The sequence below is a fragment of the Bufo bufo genome, chromosome 6, assembly GCF_905171765.1.
Source record: "Bufo bufo chromosome 6, aBufBuf1.1, whole genome shotgun sequence".
NCBI classification, from domain to species: Eukaryota; Metazoa; Chordata; class Amphibia; order Anura; family Bufonidae; genus Bufo; species Bufo bufo.
Window position 1 is genome coordinate 147,625,091 of NC_053394.1, and position 22,555 is coordinate 147,647,645.

Here is a 22,555-nt window from a genome sequence, read left to right on the forward strand (position 1 = left end):
ACAGAATAAAGCTAACAGGTCATTTATACCGCAGGATGAATGCTGTTGAAGCAAAACCGAAAAAACCCTAGCGGAATTTCAGCATTTTTTGAACATTATGCAATATACTGTATAATATGTACCCCAAAATGATGCCATTTAAAAGTACAACCCACCTTCAAAAAATAATCTCTTACACAGATACAATGGAAGAAAAATAAAAACTTTTTTTATTTTGAAGTGGAGAGATTGGAAACAATGGATGCATTCCTAAAGGGATTGTTTGGTCTGTCCAAAACAATTTATGGGACCAGAGTGGCTTAGTGGTCATGTGAACGATGAATGGCATGTGACTGCTGCAGGCTCAGCTGAGACCAGTACGGCAGGACATTTGAACGGTGAATAAGAGTTTTTTTTCTTTATTTTATGCAGCCCCCTGCTCAGTGCCCATTTAAAAAAATAATAATCTTGGAAAAGCCCTTTAAAGGGCGACAGTGACCAGCCTCAAGGGGGCTCGGCCTGCTATTGGCTGCCCCCCCCCCCCCCCCCTCCCTCCAGATGCAGTGGAGGCCTTGCAGAAATCCAGAGCAACGCGGGTGTCGGGGAGCAGGTAAGTATAATGTATACGAGGAGCCCCGGGCTTTGGAGGGGATCTTTTAGAATTCGGATAACCCCTTTAAGTGGGAATTCTCTAAACATATTACAATGTAGAAAGGGAATACATTTGCTAATTTTTACTAATGTGACATGATATAGATGTTTGTTTCATTCTTATTCCCAAAATTTGTTGGGTCCTTCTTTGCATGTCATTATAGTATTGTCACGGATTGCGGTGTGGATGGAAAACTCCACACCGAGCACAGGAGGAAATGGGACAGCAACTAGGCCTGGAAACTAGGGTAGAGGAGAAGGTCATCTCCTAAAACAACCCTAATCCAAGTCCTGACTAACTATCAGTATGAACTGACCTCGATGGTAGGAAAGTTCATACACAGGAACCTAGAGCCCTAACACACACTGTGGGGCCCTGGTATACTGACAGGACTTGAGACAACCTATTCCTCCACCAGAAGGATGAACAGGAGTCTCCCTCAGGCCTAGATCTAAACAAACAAAATACAAATAGGGAAGGCGACACTTAACTTCATGTGGAGCAAAGGAAGCGCCAGGAGCTCAACCGAGATCCAACAACTAGCTAGGCCAGAGTCCAGAAACTGAAGCTATAAACTGCACCCCAGAAGGGGTAAGCAGTAATAAATAGGGGAAGTTAAATGACCAAACCAACAACACCTGCAAGAGGTGTGGTCATTACCAAACCAACACAGACACAAATGATCCACAAGGAACCAGTCAGATTAACCCTCGTGTTACCAGTCTCTCTGATCTCCTGCCACCTGTCACGTGAGTGTCTGTGACGGGTAATCTTCATTTCCTAGGCTTCTCCACGTCCAGTCAGTCTATTGTCAGTAATTCGGGCTGGAGGGTGTACATACATTATGACACCCTGCTCTTTACTGTGGATACATTGCACATTTCCAGGATTCTCTTCCTGTCTTGCAGTGGAGGCTGTTGTAGATCATCCCTTGAGACTGTGCAATAACTGGTATTGTTGGCAGTGCTGCGGACAGCGCCATACACCCACTGCCTTATAATCCAGCTTCACGAAACTGAAACTCGTACCAGTTGGCCTTTGAGGCCTCATGTACACGACCATATCCGTTTTGAGGTGTGTGTGTGTGTTTTGTTTTTTTTGTGTACCTATCGACCTCAATGGGTCTGTAGTCTGCATTTTGAGGCTATATTCTATCTTTTTGCGGAACGAACATTCGGATGAGGAAAACATGCGGATGATCCTATACTTGGCCAAGTCGCAACTGCGAACCCTGAATGGCGAAAAATCCAAAACTGTGTTTTTTGCGATTCATGGGGTCGTGGAGCATGTGTTGGACTTTTCGCCATTCAAGGGGTCGCACTTGCGATTTGCGCTGCGATAATTTCTATGGGATCACTGGTACACTGCGATTGCCCTGTGTTCCTGGCCACGACAGCTGTTTCGCGACCGGTGTTGCCGTGTAGCCCTAAAAGCGTCAGGCAGGAAAGAGTTAAACTATTTGGCGAAATTACATTTACGATTGTAGACAGTGTTAATCCAAAGTTTTTTTAGGGGTAAGTGGTTTACCACTTAGATGGTACATACGTACACTTCTATCTAGCCCCCCGATCTGAGGAAGATAATAATCTAAATGCATATTGATGTGCTCTTGATCTACATACTAAAGCTTTTAGTGCGATTAAGTGTGAAATTCAGCTGAACATTCCCCGACTGCAGCCGGCTGTTTACAGAGCTGAGATATTCCTTATTATTAGATGAATAAATTTCAGAAAAAAATGTTAAAATATAAAGGAAAACAGCAAATTGGTCTCCTACTGATATTTTAATTAAATGCACTTTGAATGTATATAGAAGGGAGCGCAGGCTGAAAGCAGCCATCAGTTACACAGCAGCCGGGCCTGCCGAGAGGGTAAGAGTTTACCCTTCCAAAAATAACAGAAATCCGGTTTACAATAAGATTCTTTAAACTGCTCAACAAATCCAATGGGTAGACCGCTCTATAATGAATCTTTGATATGGAGGTTGTCATCTTTTTAAAGGCAGACTAATAATAATTATACAGTTGCAAGAAAAAGTATGTGAACCCTTTTGGAATGATATGGATTTCTGCACAAATTGGTGATAAAATGTGATCTAATCTTCATCTAAGTCACAACAATAGACAATCACAGTCTGCCTAAACTAATAACACACAAAGAATTAAATGTTACCATGTTTTTATTGAACACACCATGTAAACATTCACAGTGCAGGTGGAAAAAGTATGTGAACCCTTGGATTTAATAACTGGTTGAACCTCCTTTGGCAGCAATAACTTCAACCAAACGTTTCCTGTAGTTACAGATCAGACGTGCACAACGGTCAGGAGTAATTCTTGACCATTCCTCTTTACAGAACTGTTTCGGTTCAGCAATATTCTTGGGATGTCTGGTGTGAATCGCTTTCTTGAGGTCATGTCACAGCATCTCAATCGGGTTGAGGTCAGGATTCTGACTGGGCCACTCCAGAAGGCGTATTTTCTTCTGTTTAAGCCATTCTGTTGTTGATTTACTTCTATGCTTTGGGTCATTGTCCTGTTGCAACACCCATCTTCTGTTGAGCTTCAGCTGGTGGACAGATGGCCTTAAAGGGAACCTGTCACCGGGATTTTGTGTATAGAGCTGAGGACATGGGTTGCTAGATTGCACATCCGCAATATCCAGTCCCCATAGCTCTGTGTGCTTTTATTGTGTAAAAAAAATGATTTGATACATATGCAAATTAACCTGAGATCAGTCAGAGATTGAAAATATGACTCTTCTCTGGTCACACAAGTAAGATATGACTCTTTAATGTTAATTTGCATATGTATCAAATCAGTTTTTTTACATAATAAAAGCACACAGAGCTATGGGGACTGGGTATTACGGATGTGCTAGCGGCCATCTAGCAACCCATGTCCTCAGCTCTATACCCAAAATCCCGGTGACAGGTTTCCTTTAAGTTCTCCTGCAAAATGTCTTGATAAACTTGGGAATTCATTTTTTCTTCGATGATAGCAATCCGTCCAGGCCCTGACGCAGCAAATCAGCCCCAAACCATGATGCCCCCACCACCATACATCACAGTTGGGATGAGGTTTTGATGTTGGTGTGCTGTCCTCTTTTTTTCTTCCAAACAACTCAACTTTGGTTTCATCTGTCCACAGAATAGTTTGCCAGTACTGCTGTGGAACATCCAGGTGATCTTGTGCAAACTGTAAACGTGCAGCAATGTTTTTTTTGGACAGCAGTGGCTTCCTCTGTGGTATCCTCCCATGAAATCCATTCTTGTTTAGTGTTTTACGTATGCTAGATTCGCTAACAGGGATGTTGGCATATGCCAGAGACTTTTGTAGGTCTTTAGCTGACACTCTAGTATTCTTCTTCACCTCATTGAGCAGTCTGCGCTGTACTCTTGCAGTCATCTTTACAGGACGGCCACACCTAGGGAGAGTAGCAGCAGAACTTTCTCCATTTATAGACAATTTGTCTTACCGTGGACTGATGAACAGCAAGGCTTTTGGAGATACTTTTATAACCCTTTCCAGCTTTATGCAAGTCAACAATTCTTAATCGCAAGTCTTCTGAGAGCTCTTTTGTGCGAGGCATCATTCACATCAGGCAATGCTTCTTGTGAAAAGCAAACCCAGAACTGGTGTGTGTTTTTTATAGGGCAGGGCAGCTGTAACCAACACCTCCAATCGCATCTCATTGATTGGACTCCAGTTGGCTGACACCTCACTCCAATTAGCTCTTGGAGAAGTCATTAGTCTAGGGGTTCACATACTTTTTCACCTTCACTGTGAATGTTTACATGGTGTGCTCAATAAAAACATGGTAACATTTAATTCTTTGTGTGTTATTAGTTTAAGCAGACTGTGATTGTCTATTGTTGTGATTTAGATGAAGATCAGATCACATTTTATGACCAATTTGTGCAGAAATCCATATCATTCCAAAGGGTTCGCATACTTTTTCTTGCAACTGTATATCTAATATATAAAGCTAAGTGTATGTGTATATGTCCACTAAAGGATCCGCACTGTCGCATTTACAATCACGAAATTTGGCACACAGGTACATCAGGTGTCCGGGAAGGTTTTAGACTTGGTCTCAGCTCTCTAGCACGTACCGTTCCTAAGATATTCCCCAAAAAAGCATTAGCCAATAGAAGCCTAGTCACATGACCCTTATCAGCCAATAGAAGCTCGCAGGCCCTTAGTCTCCACATATACAGTTTTACACCAGGTTTCCATAACAACCCAGCCATTTTTCTTCACTGCTGTAGGTCAGCTTTAAAGGGGCAGTGCGCTGTGGATTACACTTAAAATAACGGAGTGCTGTGGAGGTCACAGTTAAGGGGGCAGGTAGGGTGGCCATTTAGGCCACCCTCAAAAGACGGACTTAAAAACCCCACCCCCAGGCCCTGACCAGCCATGCCCCGATCCGGGTAGGCCACGCCCCTCCCACCGCGCAGCCGACGGGGATTAAAAAAATAAAGGTAAAAATCAATTTCTGTCAGCTGCAGGGGAGGGAGGGTGACTTTCTTCCTGCAGCTCACGCTCACATAGCACAGTGCGAGTGTGAGCTGTTCAAAAGGACATCCCTGTGTCCGTCCAGGCCCTGCTCCGGACGGAGAACAGGGAGTCTGAAAGCCGGACCTCTGGCCACCCTAGGGGCAGGCTGCTATGGAGGTCACAATTAAGGGGACAGTCCGTTATGGAGGTCAGTGTTAAGGGGCAGGGTGCTGTAGAGGTTACTGTTAAGATGGGCAGGATGTTGTGAAGGTCACATTTTAAGGGAACGGAGCTCTGTGGAGATCTCTGTTAAGGGCATGTGATGCAGTCGAGGTCGCTGTTAAAGGGACGAGCGCTGTGGAGGTCTCTGTTAAGGGGGCAGGGTGTTGTGGAGGTCACATTTTAAGGGAACGGAGCTCTGTGAAAATCACTGTTAACGAGATGGGGTACTGTGGAGGTCACTGTTAAAGGGGCGGGCTGCTGTGGAGGTCACTGTTAAGGGGGCGGGATGCTGAGTAGGTCACTTAAAGGGATGGGTGCTGTGGAGGTCTCTGTTAAGGGGGCAGGGAACGGTGGAGGTTACAGTTAAGAGGACAGTCTGCTATGGAGGTCACTGTTAAGGGGGCAGGGTGTTGTGGAGGTCACATTTTAAGGGAACGGAGTCCTGTGAAGGTCACTGTTAAGGGGGCAGGTTATTGTGAAAATTACTGTTAACGAGACTGGGTATTGTGGAGGTCATTAATAAAGGGTGGCCGCTGTGGAGGTCACTGTTATGGGGGATGTACTGTAGATGTCACTGTTATAGTGGATACTGTCGATATCTTTTAACGGCACAGAAGCATTAAATTAAATAGATGAAATATTCCCGTGAAAAGCCGGGTCCTTCGGCTAGTCTAATATATAAAGCTGAGTGTATGTATGTATGTATGTATGTATGTCCGCTAAAGGAATCCGCACCGTTGCATTTACAATCACAAAATTTTGCACAGTCGCTTCCTGTGACTCGGGGAATGTCATAGACTACCGTATGTTTTGAGTGGAAATTTTCACCCCGCGCTTTCCAATTATTTGCCAAAAAATACGCTTAGTGTTAAGGGGGCGGGGCACTGTAGAGGTCACTCTTATGGGAGGAACTGTTGATATCTTTTAATGACACACAGAAACATTAAATGAAATAGATGAAATATACCCATGCGAAAGCGGGTCCTTCTGCGTGTGTGTGTGTGTGTGTGTGTGTATGTATGTGTGTGTGTGTGTATATATATATACACTGCTCAAAAAAATAAAGGGAACACTTAAACAACACAATGTAACTCCAAGTCAATCACACTTCTGTGAAATCAAACTGTCCACTTAGGAAGCAACACTGAGTGACAATCAATTTCACATGCTGTTGTGCAAATGGGATAGACAACAGGTGGAAATTATAGGCAATTATCAAAACACCCCCAATAAAGGAGTGGTTCTGCAGGTGGTGACCACAGACCACTTCTCAGTTCCTATGCTTCCTGGCTGATGTTTTGGTCACTTTTGAATGCTGGCGGTGCTTTCACTCTAGTGGTAGCATGAGACGGAGTCTACAACCCACACAAGTGGCTCAGGTAGTGCAGCTTATCCAGGATGGCACATCAATGCGAGCTGTGGCAAGAAGGTTTGCTGTGTCTGTCAGCGTAGTGTCCAGAGCATGGAGGCGCTACCAGGAGATAGGCCAGTACAGCAGGCAACAACCCAGCAGCAGGACCGCTACCTCCGTCTTTGTGCAAGGAGGAACAGGAGGAGCACTGCCAGAGCCCTGCAAAATGACCTCCAGCAGGCCACAAATGTGCATGTGTCTGCTCAAACGGTCAGAAACAGACTCCATGAGGGTGATATGAGGGCCCGATGTCCACAGGTGGGGGTTGTGCTTACAGCCCAACACCGTGCAGAACGTTTGGCATTTGCCAGAGAACACCAAGATTGGCAAATTCACCACTGGCGCCCTGTGCTCTTCACAGATGAAAGCAGGTTCACACTGAGCACATGTGACAGATGTGACAGAGTCTGGAGACGCCGTGGAGAACGTTCTGCTGCCTGCAACATCCTCCAGCATGACCGGTTTGGCATTGGGTCAGTAATGGTGTGGGGTGGCATTTCTTTGGAGGGCCGCACAGCCCTCCATGTGCTCGCCAGAGGTAGCCTGACTGCCATTAGGTACCGAAATGAGATCCTCAGACCCCTTGTGAGACCATATGCTGGTGTGGTTGGCCCTGGGTTCCTCCTAATGCAAGACAATGCTAGACCTCATGTGGCTGGAGTGTGTCAGCAGTTCCTGCAAGACGAAGGCATTGATGCTATGGACTGGCCCGCTTGTTCCCCAGACCTGAATCCAATTGAGCACATCTGGGACATCATGTCTCGCTCTATCCACCAACGTCACGTTGCACCACAGACTGTCCAGGAGTTGGCAGATGCTTTAGTCCAGGTCTGGGAGGAGATCCCTCAGGAGACCGTCCGCCACCTCATCAGGAGCATGCACAGGCGTTGTAGGGAGGTCATACAGGCACGTGGAGGCCACACACACTACTGAGCCTCATTTTGACTTGTTTTAAGGACATTACATCAAAGTTGGATCAGCCTGTAGTGTGTTTTTCCACTTTCATTTTGAGTGTGACTCCAAATCCAGACCTCCATGGGTTTAAAAATTTGATTTCCATTTTTTTATTTTTGTGTGATTTTGTTGTCAGCACATTCAACTATGTAAAGAACAAAGTATTTCAGAAGAATATTTAATTAACTCAGATATAGGATGTGTTTTTTTTGTGTTCCCTTTATTTTTTTGAGCAGTGTGTGTATATATATATATATATATATATATATATATATATATATATATATATAGAAAAGGTCAGGCAGCACTCCTTCACAGTTATGCGGTGCCCGCGGTGGTCCCTCGATACAGGACGGATAAACAACAAAGAAAATCCGCAGCACTCCTTAACCTCTTAAGGACATAGGGCGTACAGGTACGCCCTTGTGCCCTGGTACTTAAGGACACAGGGCGTACATGTACGCCCTGTGTATTTTCGATCACTGCCGTGCGGCTGGCAGTGATCGGAACCCGGTGCCTGCTCAAATCATCGAGCAGGCACCTAGGCTAAATGCGCGGGGGGGTCCCGTGACCCCCCCATGTCGGCGATCGCGGCAAACCGCAGGTCAATTCAGACCTGCGGTTTGCTGCGATTTCTGAAGTTTCTGGTCCCCGCAGTCCCTGACCGCAGGGATCAGAAACTTTATATGCCATAAAAAAAGTTTTATTTACCCCCCCCCTGCACCCCCGAATGATTTTTATGGTGGCGGGAGGTGCAGGGGGAGGGTTGCGGGCGGTGTGGGCGGTGCGGGAGGCGGGCGGTGCGGCAGGCGGGATCGCGATCCCCCGCCCGCCTCCCCTTGTATAATCGTTGGTGTCTAGTGGGGATACCAGGGTGCCAGCACATTGCTGGCACCCTGGTATAAACGGCTGACATCTGCGATGCGATGTCAGCCGTTTAACCCTTTCCATACAGCGGTCCGTACGGACCGCTGTATGGAAAAGGTTAACAGCGCAGGGAGCTCCCTCCCTCTCCCATCGGGGGGCTGCTGTGCCTTTGCAGCCCCCCGATGGGGAGGGAGAGAGCCCCCAGAGAGCCCCCCGAGAGATCCCCTCCTTACCCTTCCCCGTCTGCGAAGTTCTGAGCAGTACTGAGCAGACGGGGAAGGTTCCCATGGCAACAGGACGCCTCTCAGGCGTCCTGCTGTCCATGGTGCTGAACAGATCTGTGCTGAATGGCATAGATCTGTTCAGTGTAAGTAAAATACAGTACAGAACAATATATATTGTACTGTACTGTATTATTCAGACATCAGACCCACTGGATCTTCAAGAACCAAGTGGGTCTGGGTCAAAAAAAAGTGAATAAAAGTAAAAAAAAGTAAAAATCAAAAAACACATTTATCACTGATAAAAAATGAAAAAAATAAAATTCCCTACACATGTTTGGTATCGCCGCGTCCGTAACGACCTGATCTATAAAACGGTCATGTTACTTTACCCGAACGGTGAACACCATAAAAATAAAAAATAAAAAACTATGATGAAATTGAAATTTTGCCCACCTTACTTCCCAAAAAAGGTAATAAAAGTGATCAAAAAAGTCGCATGTACGCCAAAATTGTAACAATCAAACCGTCATCTCATCCCGCAAAAATCATACCCTACCCAAGATAATCGCCCAAAAACTGAAAAAACTATGGCTCTTAGACTATGGAAACACTAAAACATGATTTTTTTTGTTTCAAAAATGAAATCATTGTGTAAAACTTACATAAATAAAAAAAAAGTATACATATTAGGTATCGCCGCGTCCGTATCGCCCGGCTCTATAAAAATATCACATGATCTAACCCCTCAGATGACCACCGTAAAAAAATAAAAATAAAAACGGTGTAAAAAAAGCCATTTTTTGTCATCTTACGTCACAAAAAGTGTAATAGCAAGCAATCAAAAAGTCATATGCACCCCAAAATAGATGCCAATCAAACCGTCATCTCATCCCGCAAAAAATGAGACCCTACTTAAGATAATCGCCCAAAAACTGAAAAAACTATGGCTCTTAGACTATGGAGACACTAAAACATTTTTTTGGTTTTAAAAATGAAATCATTGTGTAAAACGTACATAAATAAAAAAAATTGTATACATATTAGGTATCTCCGCGTCCGTGACAACCTGCTCTATAAAATTACCACATGATCTAACCTGTCAGATGAATGTTGTAAATAACAAAAAAAAAACGGTGCCAAAAAAGCTATTTCTTGTTACCTTGCCGCACAAAAAGTGTAATATAGAGCAACCAAAAATCATATGTACCCTAAACTAGTACCAACAAAACTGCCACCCTATCCCGTAGTTTCTAAAATGGGGTCACTTTTTTGGAGTTTCTACTCTAGGGGTGCATCAGGGGGGCTTCAAATGGGACATGGTGTCAAAAAAACCAGTCCAGCAAAATATGCCTTCCAAAAACCATATGGTGTTCCTTTCCTTCTGCGCCCTGCCATGTGCCCGTACAGCTGTTTACGACCACATATGGGGTGTTTCTGTAAACTACAGAATTAGGGCCATAAATAATGAGTTTTGTTTGGCTGTTAACCCTTGCTTTGTAACTGGAAAAAAAATATTAAAATGGAAAATCTGCCAAAAAAGTGAAATTTTGAAATTGTATCTCTATTTTCCATTAAATCTTGTGCAACACCTAAAGGGTTAACAAAGTTTGTAAAATCAGTTTTGAATACCTTGAGGGGTGTAGTTTCTTAGATGGGGTCACTTTTATGGAGTTTATAATCTAGGGGTGCATCAGGGGGGCTTCAAATGGGACATGGTGCCAAAAAAACAGTCCAGCAAAATCAGCCCTCCAAAAACCAAACGGCGCACCTTTCACTCTACGCCCCGCTGTGTGGCCGTACAGTAGTTTACGGCCACATATGGGGTGTTTCTGTAAACAGCAGAGTCAGGGCAATAAAGATACAGTCTTGTTTGGCTGTTAACCCTTGCTTTGTTAGTGGAAAAAATGGGTTAAAATGGAAAATTAGGCAAAAAAATGAAATTCTCAAATTTCATCGCCATTTGCCAATAACTCTTGTGCAACACCTAAAGGGTTAACGACGTATGTAAAATCAGTTTTGAATACCTTGAGGGGTGTAGTTTCTTAGATGGGGTCACTTTTAGGGAGTTTCTCCTCTAGGGGTGCATCAGGGGGCTTCAAATGGGACATGGTGTAAATAAACCAGTCCATAAAAATCAGCCTTCCAAAAACCAAACGGCGCACCTTTCACTCTACGCCCCGCTGTGTGGCCGTACAGTAGTTTACGGCCACATATTGGGTGTTTCTGTAAATGGCAGAGTCAGGGCAATAAAGATACAGTCTTGTTTGGCTGTTAACCCTTGGTTTGTTAGTGGAAAAAATGGGTTAAAATGAAAAATTAGACAAAAAAATGAAATTCTCAAATTTCCTCCCTATTTGCCAATAACTCTTGTGCAACACCTAAAGGGTTAACAACGTATGCAAAATCAGTTTTGAATACCTTGAGGGGTGTAGTTTCTTAGATGGGGTCATTTTTGGGTGGTTTCTATAATGTAAGCCTCGCAAAGTGACTTGAGACCTGAACTGGTCCCTAGAAATTGAGTTTTTGTAAATTTCGGAAAAATTTCAAGATTTGCTTCTAAACTTCTAAGCCTTATAACATCCCCAAAAAATAAAATATCATTCCCAAAACAATTCAAACATGAAGTAGACATATGGGGAATGTAAAGTCATCACAATTTTTGGGGGTATTACTATGTATTACAGAAGTAGAGAAACTGAAACTTTGAAATTTGCTAATTTTTTTCAAATTTTTGTTAAATTAGGTATTTTTTGGTGCAAAAAAAATTTTTTTTTTTACTCCATTTTACCAGTGTCATGAAGTACAATATGTGACGAAAAAACAATCTCAGAACGGCCTGGATAAGTCAAACCGTTTTAAAGTTATCAGCACTTAAAGGGACTCTGGTCAGATTTTCAAAAAATGGCCTGGTCCTAAGGTGTAAAAAGGCTGTGTCCTTAAGGGGTTAAAGTAAAAAATGTGCAGTTTATTCACACATGTCAGAAAATTGACAACGTTTCGGTTCTCTCACAGAACCTTTCTTAAAGAGGACCTTTCATCAGTATAATTGTAATAAACTAATAACCCTACCTAATAGTGCGGCTTCCACTGATGTTCCCCCTTTTTTTTTAATCGACCACCGAATGTTGAAATAATAGCCCCGTTTGTTCTGGTGCAGCGCCTGTCACTCAAGCGCTTTATTGTATGGGGCGTTGCTAAACTTTTTTCTTTGCTATGGGCCTTGGCTGAGAGCGCAGCCAATCAGAGCGCTCCTCTCTCAGCCAGGCAGAAGGAGCTAAAGTTCTCGCGAGAACTTTAGCTTCATAAGATCCTGTTGCAGCGATGTCTAGGGGATGATTATGATACTTACCCTGCCGCTCGTACCGCTGCTTCCACACCCGTCGCGTCCCTCGGCCGGTCTATCTGATCTTTCGCTGATCTTTCTATCTGATCTGCCTGGCTGAGAGAGGAGCGCTCTGATTGGCTGCGCTCTCAGCCAAGGCCCATAGCAAAGAAAAAAGTTTAGCAACGCCCCATACAAAAAAGCGCTTGAGTGACAGGCGCTGCACCAGAACAAACGGGGCTATTATTTCAACATTCGGTGGTCGATTTAAAAAAAAGAAAAAAGGGGGAACATCAGTGGAAGCCGCACTATTAGGTAGGGTTATTAGTTTATTAAAATTATACTGATGAAAGGTCCTCTTTAAGAAAGGTTCTGTGAGAGAACCGAAACGTTGTAAATTTTCTGACATTTGTGAATAAACTGCACATTTTTTACTTCAAGGAGTGCTGCGGATTTTCTTTGTGTTATATATATATATATATATATATATATATATATATATATATATATATATAAATAAAATATACATACAGTGACACAGTGAGAGGTTTTGTCTGGGAAAACCTCTATTTTCCTCCAAGCATGTGATGCTGGGCTGATTTACAGCCAGGAGAGGTCAAATACCAGACTGGATTTTAGTGCCGATCTGGGTTTTGGCAGCACCTGGCTGTCCTTAGGCAGCCGGGCTCAGAAGCCAGGTCTCCGCATTGGGATCTGGGAGCCTTGTGTCTGGATGAAGGCTTGCTACCTGTTTGGCATGAAAACAGGTTGGTGCTGCTATGGTCAAGGACTTTTTGAGGCAGAATTGCTGCATAGTGTAAATTACCACCAACACCACAAGGTGACTTTTTGATTATAACTGCTTGTTTTGTCACTTGCCTAAAGTGTGAATAAAACACTGAACTGTTTGATCCAAAGAACTTGTTGTTGCCTCTATACTGCATCCGCTAATCCTGTCTACCAGAGCTAAACCCCACAATGTGTACAGTGGATATAAAAAGTCTACAAATGTCAGGTTTCTGTGCTGTAAAAAAGCGAGACAAAGATAAATCATTTCAGAACTTTTTCCACCTTTAATATGACCAATAAACTGTACAACTCAATTGAAAAACAAACTGAAATCTTTTAGGTAGTGGGAAGAAAAAATATGAACATAAAATAATATGGTTTGCCCACTCTTCTTTGCAAAAACACTCCAAATCTGTCAGATTGCGAGGGCATCTCCTGTGCACAGCCCTCTTCAGATCACCCCACAGATTGGATTCTGATCTGGGCTCTGGCTGGGCCATTCCAACACTTTAATCTTCTTCTGGTGAAGCCATTCCTTTGTTGATTTGGATGTATGCTTTGGGTCGCTGTCATGCTGAAAGATAAAGTTCCTCTTCATGCTCAGTTTTCTAGCAGAAACCTGAAGGTACAACTTGTGGCACAAAAAATAAACCCTCATACAGCTATGTGAACGGAAATATAAAAAAGTCATTAATCAAGGAAGATGGGGAAGAAAAATTAAAACTCAAAAATGAAAAAACCTCCGGTATCCTAAGGGTTAAAGGGGTTGTTCCATTAACAAGGTTGTGCAATTTATTTTAAAAAAGCAAGGCAGCACTTGTCATAAAATAACACTTACTCACCGATTTTTACCTCCCACTGCTATTAGTACTGCCACTCCGATCCCCACCACTGCAGCCATGATGCCATCTTCTTGGCTGCAATGATGATGTACCCATATGTCCAGGAGACTACTGAAGTCAATCACTGGCCTTAGTGGTACACTGTGCATGGCCGCTGAGGCCAGTGATTGACTGCAACAGTCACGTGGAGTATACAGAGACATTAGTGCTGCAGCCAGACAAACACAGCCTGGCAAAGGGGATCAGAGCAGAAGCACTGGAAAAATGTTATTTGTTATTTTATTATTTTATCACTAATATTCATTGTATAGATCATAAAAAGTAAAGTATATGTACCATGAGGGATTTCTTACATAGTATGGCACCACCTGCAGTGCTCCAGACAAAAAAAAAACTAAAAAATTTAGGAGCCAAATTACATTTTTTAGTCGCCAAATTTAAAATGCATATAATTTTAAAAAAAGGACTTTGAGAAGATGAGACGCAGGTGCACTACATATAGGAGAAAACAGCACCACATGCCTCTCACATCCAGGGACAATTTCTGGGGAACAAGGTGACTAAAAATGGCGAATTGCGTGGTTTAGAGGTTTTTTTTCTGTTACGGCCTTCACCGAGCGGAAATATTTTTTTATATTTTAATAGCTCACACTTTTTGGGACGTGGCGATATGTAATATGTTCTTTATTGTTTGTAAATTTTATATGTAAAACTGGGAAGGGGGCCATTTAAACTTTTAATATTTTGGTGTTTTTTTTTGTTTTTTTTTAACTTTTTATTTAATAACCATTTCTTCCCTTAGGGACTAGAACCTGGATCTTTTCATCTTTTCATCCCTTGTGCTATTCACCCTGATAGATCTCTATCAGGGTGAATAGGACCTCACACTCTCCCTGCTGCCCTGTGCTCTGTGCATCTAAGAAACTACACCCCTCAAGGTATTCAAAACTGATTTTACAAACTTTGTTAACCCTTTAGGTGTTGCACAAGATTTAATGGAAAATAGAGATACAATTTCAAAATTTAACTTTTTTGGCAGATTTTCCATTTTAATATTTTCTTTCCAGTTACAAAGCAAGGGTTAACAGCCAAACAAAACTCATTATTTATGGCCCTGATTCTATAGTTTACAGAAACACCCCATATGTGGTCGTAAACTGCTGTACGGGCACACGGCAGGGTGCAGAAGGAAAGGAATGCCATACGGTTTTTGGAAGGCAGATTTTGCTAGACAGTTTTTTTGGACACCATGTCCCATTTGAAGCCCCCCTGATGCACCCCTAGAGTAGAAACTCCAAAAAAGTGACCCCATTTTAGAAACTACGGGATAGGGTGGAACTTTTGTTGGTACTAGTTTAGGGTACATATGATTTTTGGTTGCTCTATATTACACTTTTTGTGAGAAATAGCTTTTTTGGCACCTTTTTTTTTTGTTATTTACAACATTCATCTGACAGGTTAGATCATGTGGTATTTTTATAGAGCAGGTTGTCACAGACGTGGCGATACCTAATATGTATACAATTTTTATATTTATGTAAGTTTTACACAATGATTTCATTTTTGAAACCAAAAAAATCATGTTTTAGTGTCTCCATAGTCTGAGAGCCATAGTTTTTTCAGTTTTTGGGCGATTATCTTAGGTAGGGTCTCATTTTTTGTGGGATGAGATGACGGTTTGATTGGCACTATTTTGGGGTGCATATGACTTTTTGATCGCTTGCTATTACACTTTTTGTGACGTAAGATGACAAAAAATTGCTTTTTTTACACCGTTTTTATTTTAATTTTTTATGGTGTTCATCTGAGGGGTTAGGTCATGTGATATTTTTATAGAGCCGGTCGATACGGACGCGGAGATACCTAATATGTATACTTTTTTATTATTTATGTAAGTTTTACACAATGATTTCATTTTTGAAACCAAAAAAAATCATGTTTTAGTGTTTCCATAGTCTAAGAGCCATAGTTTTTTCAGTTTTTGGGTATGATTTTTGCGGGATGAGATGACGGTTTGATTGGTACTCTTTTGGCGTACATGCGACTTTTTTGATCACTTTTATTACCTTTTTTGGGAAGTAAGGTGGGCAAAATTTCAATTTCCTCATAGTTTTTATTTTTTTATTTTTATGGCGTTCACCGTGCGGGGAAAGTAACATGACCGTTTTATAGATCAGGTCGTTACGGACACGGCGATACCTAATATGTGTAGTGTATTTTATTTTTTAAATTTTTATTCAGTGATAAATGTTTTGTTTTTTTTTATCTTTACTTTTTTCACTTTTTTTTTCTTTTTTTTGACCCAGACCCACTTGGTTCCTGAAGATCCAGTGGGTCTGATGTCTGTATAATACAGTACAGTACACTGTACTGTATTTTTACTTTATTTAGTTTGATCAGCACCATAGACAGCCGGAAGCCTGAAAAGGCGTCCGGTTGCCATGGTAACCATCACTCGCTGCCACAACAGAGTAGCGGGTGATGGGGAGGGGGGCCCCCTCCCTCTGTGATCCCGTCAAAAATCGGGGGCTGAAAAGGCACAGCAGCCCCCGATGGGAGAGGGAGGGAGCTCCCTCCCTGTTAACCTCTTCCATACAGTGTTCCCTACGGACCGGGCATAGAAGGGGTTAAACGGCTGACATCTGTGTGATGATGTCAGCCGTTTCAAGCATAGTGTCAGCAATGTGCTGATACTCTGCTAAAACCTCTCGGCCATCCTGAGAGAGGGGGCGGGCGGATGATCGCGCGCCTGCCCGCCCCCCCCAGCACCACACGCCCGCACCTCCTTCCCCCGCACAGCCCATCGGCACATCACAAAGAGGGCTGCATGGGGGGGGGGGGTTAAACATAAAAAAAAAAAGCATTTTTAAATTTCCGAAACTTCCAAAAGCGCTGCAAACCGCATGTCTGAATTGACCTGCGATTTGCAGCGATCGCCGATACGGGGGGTCACAGGACCCCCCTCGGCATTGACCCAGGGTGCCTGCTGATTGATTTCAGCAGGCGCCCAGTTCCGATCACCGCCTGCCGAGCGGCAGTGATCGGAACTTAAGTTCCAGGACATCAGGGCGTACCTGTACGCCCTGTGTCCGTAACAGGTTAAATTTGCAGTGACTGGCCAGTTTACCTTTACAGAGTCAATTTCCGCTTCTCTAAGAGATCCTAAGCTTGTTATATCAATGAGAGGTGCTCTCTGAGAAGAGTTCTGTCAGTCACATAAAGTATGGTTTTCTTTAGTTACAAGCCTTGAAGAAAATGCTGAATTTTCTATAGAAGAATAAGATATTTCAGCTTATAAACGTATGTGTATCAATCCACTGTGGTAATGAATTACTGCTAACATAAGAGGGGTGTCCTTTAGATTGACAGCTCTTACGTGAAGGTCCTGCTCGCTCTTGTCTGAATTTCTGATTTGCCTTTTGATGGTAAAGCGCTGTGGAATATGTTGTCGCTGTATAAAGGTTATTACTATGATTACTATTAGGCCTCATGCACATGACCATGTCCGTTTTGCGGTCTGCAGTCTGTGTGCCATCTGCATTTTTTTGGAGGACTCATTGACTTCCATGGTCCGCACTCTGTGGACATTTTTTATCATTTTGCAGAAAGCACATACAGATGTGGAGAGCGTATGGATGATCTATGTGCTATCTGCAGGTCCGTTCCGCAGGACAACTGACCCAATGAAGTCAATGGGCCCACAAAAAATGCAGACCGCAAAATACAGATGGTCGTTTGCATGTAGCCTTTGATGTATGTTGGTGTCCATTTGCAAGAAGGCTAAACTTACATTTGCTTTTTTGGAAGAGGAGGGTTTAGAATTTGAGTTTGGTTTCCATCAAGTATGTGATTAGTGAGGGGCCAACGCCCCAGGACTCTGGCGAGTGCCACCGTCCCTTCCTTTTCTTATGAAGGCACAGTGGCTTCTTAGTGGCTCCTTCCTTTTTTCTGACTGGCAGGCATTGTTTTCTTCGTTCTTCTGACTGTAAGACGTCTTCTTCTTGGTTCTTCTGATGGGTAGGTGTCTTCTTCTTCATTCTTCTGACTGGCAGGCGCCCTGGATTGTACCCCCTCAGATAACACAGTGATGTTGTAACTTGTAACCCAAGGATAATCCATCATTCCCAGAGAAACCTTTTTAGTTAAGAAGTTTACACTTTTCTTTTGTTTTCTTGCATTTCAGGAGATGCGCCTTTCCACTGTATCCTCTGTAACTCCAAGTTTAAGATCAACTCTGACCTGAAGAGACACATGCGAGTCCACACAGGGGAGAAGCCATACCACTGCGACTTCTGTGATTTCTATTGTGCAATGAAGGGGAACCTGAAATCGCACATACGCATGAAGCATAACTCCGAGAGCATGTTTAAGTGCAATCAATGTGAGTTTCAGTGTAGCAGCAAGGCTGATCTGCGGCAACATTTACGCTCTCACTTACCGGAGCAACCAGTTAAATGCCTCGAGTGCAGCTATTCCTGCGCCAATAGAGCAGCTCTGAAGGTGCATGAGCGGATCCACTCTAGTGACCGACCGTTTAAATGCCATTTCTGTAAATTTGACACGAAACAGCGCAGCAACCTGACAACCCACATCAAAAAGGTTCACGGTGACCAAGTCAAAGAGGTATCTGATCCACAGAAGACAGAAGGCAATTTTCAAAGGCAATCCACGGCACGGAAAAATAACAAAGTGGAAGCCAAAAAAACTTTTAAGTGTGACCTCTGTGAGGCTTCGTTTGTTAGAGAAGACTCTCTGCGCAGTCACAAGAAGCAACACAACGAGTACATTATACGGAAGAACCAAACCTTGTCCATACTGCAGCTTTCACTCGATCCATCAAGAGAGAGTGATGATCAGACGACAGAGAGTCCTTCCAAAGCCAGTCCAGCCACAACGTTCATTACAGGGAAAGAGAAAGTTGGGCAAAGGCTTCAAGGCAAAGACAGTACAGAGACTTCTTTGGAGAATGCTTTAGATCCAGAGAATACGATGACTAGCAACCAGCTCCAGATGTTGAGCCATGTCAATTTAATGGCCTCTTCTCAGACAAGGTCTTCTCAAAGCACTGAAGTAGAAATGGTACAGGCTGATGGTGATCATATAAATGAGGAACTGATAGGGAATGATGCGGACCATAGCCAGGGATCCCCATCCAACCCAACCTTTATCAATGCCGCAGGCATGTCCTGTTCAGACCTGGAGGGTCTCAATGTCTTAATTCATGAAGAGTCCGATAACGTGACTGTGGTTAGGGTGGGAGATGGTGACTCTGCAGCACCCAACTCTCCGTCCTCCCCAAATTTTCCTTCACCTTCGGTGGCCTCTCCCAAAGAAAAGTACATCATCATCCAAGACAATGAAAGCCCTGACGTTCTATGCCCTGCGGACGCCATACCTGATTGACTGGACGTATCTTGAAGGATTGAGACTGTTTCTTAGATAAAAACTATGCACTGCCACTTAATGTGCTACATACAAGGTTAGCACCATGTCAGTCACACTCTTGTTGGTTGTACTGGTTAGGGCAAGAAAGCTGATTTACTAAAGACCCCTTTACACTGCTAGATACAGCAGACGATTGTCAGGAGGGAAGCGTTTCTTCCTGACAATCGTTTGCTCATCAGTGGAGGAGACCACAGTATGGGGAGGAGCGATCACTAAATCGGCGGCACCGTTACATCGGCAGATCATCGCTAATGAGTGATTCTATGAACACTAGTGATTATCTGCCTGATGCTCGGCCAGTGTAAAGAGGCCTTTAGCGGTCAGTGTCCTATGTAAACCGTAGTGACCATCTGAGTGCCTTTCATGAACTCCAGATGTTCCCTGAATATGCAGAGGAGCACCCCCACTCAGCCATCTTACATTATCTCACAGACATGTGCCTCAGTTGAGTTGGTAAGGCATATCCACAACCTTTCAAAGAACTGGAAAGTAAAGAGCAACATCAGACTAATGTATACAGTATATATTACTTCCCAAGCAGGTCTTCATTTCTTTCATCTTCTATTCATTGATGTAGAGCAGGGTCCTCTTCACTTGTATTTTCATACATGAATTACCTCATGGGTGTCATAAAACGCTTCAAATATGGGCAACATTTCTTGGCACATAATATTGGTGTAAATGTACACCAGTTATGAGGTAGCATAAAGAAGAGTCTAACATGCCTAATGTGGTGCCAAATTTATCATGCCATTTACATCTTTTTGAGCAATATGGTGCCATTTTCACCTACTATTACATTTGTTTAAACGGTGACACCGTTGATGAGACCAATTTTACACAAGCGTAACACAGTTGCAAAACCCGAGTTAGTGTCCATTTACACGTCTATAGTGTATTGCGGATCCGCAAATTGCAGATCCTCAATACACCCGGCCGGCACCCCCCTAGAACTGCCTATTCTTGTCCGCAATTGCGGACAAGAATAGAAAATGTTCTATTTTTTTTTTCGGGAGCCGTGGATCGGAAGATCGGGGCCACGCTCCGGAAATGCGGATGTGGACAGCACACTGTGTGCTGTCCGCATCTCTTTCGGCCCCATAGAGAATGAATGGGTCCGGATTCGTTCCGCAACGTTGCGGAACGGATCCGGACCCATTCTGCGGATGTGTGAATGGACCCTTAATCTGATCACTGAAACTCACATTCTATTCTGGTGATCAGATCCTCGTTCAGACTGAGATTAGCAGCACAGAAGTGCGCTCATATTACACTAGTGTGGAATTGGCCTTAAATAACAGATATCGGGGATGCTCACCAGTATATCGAACTGGAGCACGGCCCACTAACTACCAGTTAGTGATTAGATATACAAAACTGAAAGAAATGTCTGGCTCACAGTAGATTCGCATATACACTGCTCAAAAAAATAAAGGGAACGCAAAAATAACACATCCTAGATCTAAATTAATTAAATATTCTTCTGAAATACTTTGTTCTTTACATAGTTGAATGTGCTGACAACAAAATCACACAAAAATAAAAAAAAAATGGAAATCAAATTTTTTAACCCATGGAGGTCTGGATTTGGAGTCACACTCAAAATTAAAGTGGAAAAACACACTACAGGCTGATCCAACTTTGTTGTAATGTCCTTAAAACAAGTCAAAATGAGGCTCAGTAGTGTGTGTGGCCTCCACATGCCTGTATGACCTCCCTACAACGCCTGTGCATGCTCCTGATGAGGTGGCGGACGGTCTCCTGAGGGATCTCCTCCCAGACGTGGACTAAAGCATCTGCCAACTCCTGGACAGTCTGTGGTGCAACGTGACGTTGGTGGATAGAGCGAGACATGATGTTCCAGATGTGCTCAATTGGATTCAGGTCTGGGGAACGGGCGGGCCAGTCCATAGCATCAATGCCTTCGTCTTGCAGGAACTGCTGACACACTCCAGCCACATGAGGTCTAGCATTGTCTTGCATTAGGAGGAACCCAGGGCCAACCGCACTAGCATATGGTCTCACAAGGGGTCTAAGGATCTCATCTCGATACCTAATGGCAGTCAGGCTACCTCTGGCGAGCACATGGAGGGCTGTGCGGCCCTCCAAAGAAATGCCACCCCACACCATTACTGACCCAATGCCAAACCGGTCATGCTGGAGGATGTTGCAGGCAGCAAAACATTCTCCACGGCGTCTCCAGACTCTGTCACGTCTGTCACATGTGCTCAGTGTGAACCTGCTTTCATCTGGTAAGAGCACAGGGCGCCAGTGGCAAATTTGCCAATCTTGGTGTTCTCTGGCAAATGCCAAACGTCCTGCACGGTGTTGGGCTGTAGGCACAACCCCCACCTGTGGACGTCGGGCCCTCATATCACCCTCATGGAGTCTGTTTCTGACCATTTGAGCAGACACATGCACATTTGTGGCCTGCTGGAGGTCATTTTGCAGGGCTCTGGCAGTGCTCCTCCTGTTCCTCCTTGCACAAAGGCGGAGGTAGCGGTCCTGCTGCTGGGTTGTTGCCCTCCTACGGCCTCCTCCACGTCTCCTGATGTACTGGCCTGTTTCCTGGTAGCGCCTCCATGCTCTGGACACTACGCTGACAGACACAGCAAACCTTCTTGCCACAGCTCGCATTGATGTGCCATCCTGGATAAGCTGCACTACCTGAGCCACTTGTGTGGGTTGTAGACTCCGTCTCATGCTACCACTAGAGTGAAAGCACCGCCAGCATTCAAAAGTGACCAAAACATCAGCTAGGAAGCATAGGAACTGAGAAGTGGTCTGTGGTCACCACCTGCAGAACCACTCCTTTATTGGGGGTGTCTTGCTAATTGCCTATAATTTCCACCTGTTGTCTATCCCATTTTCACAACAGCATGTGAAATTGATTGTCACTCAGTGTTGCTTCCTAAGTGGACAGTTTGATTTCACAGAAGTGTGATTGACTTGGAGTTACATTGTGTTGTTTAAGTGTTCCCTTTATTTTTTTGAGCAGTGTACTTTACTATTTCATTACACATACATTATATTAAAACCAAAATAAACATATTATCTCTGTCCCTCTCGCATAAAAAATCCATATACTGTACATATAAAAAGAGTTCATATGTATAAAAATGCAGTTAAGGCTACTTTCACACGAGCGTTCGGGTGTCCGCTCGTGCGCTCCGTTTGAAGGGGCTCACGAGCGGCCCCGAACGCATCCGTCTGGCCCCAATGCATTCTCAGTGGAGGCGGATCCACTGAGAATGCATCCGCCTGCCAGCGTTCAGCCTCCGCTCCGCTCAGTGAGCGGACACCTGAACGCTGCTTGCAGCGTTCGGGTGTCCGCCTGGCCATGCGGAGGC

At 43.8% G+C, this 22,555-nt stretch overlaps 1 protein-coding gene across 1 annotated transcript in view; it reads left to right on the forward strand.

Moving 5' to 3' along the window:
* ZFP64 (ZFP64 zinc finger protein) overlaps positions 1–20,186 on the forward strand; it is a 32,706-nt gene extending 12,520 nt beyond the window's left edge. The window contains exon 6 of the mRNA XM_040437875.1: positions 17,944–20,186. Within this exon, the coding sequence (XP_040293809.1) occupies positions 17,944–19,163 (1,220 nt within the window). The 3' untranslated portion in view covers positions 19,164–20,186. The remainder of the gene's footprint in view (positions 1–17,943) is intronic.
* The last annotated feature ends 2,369 nt before the right edge of the window (positions 20,187–22,555 follow it).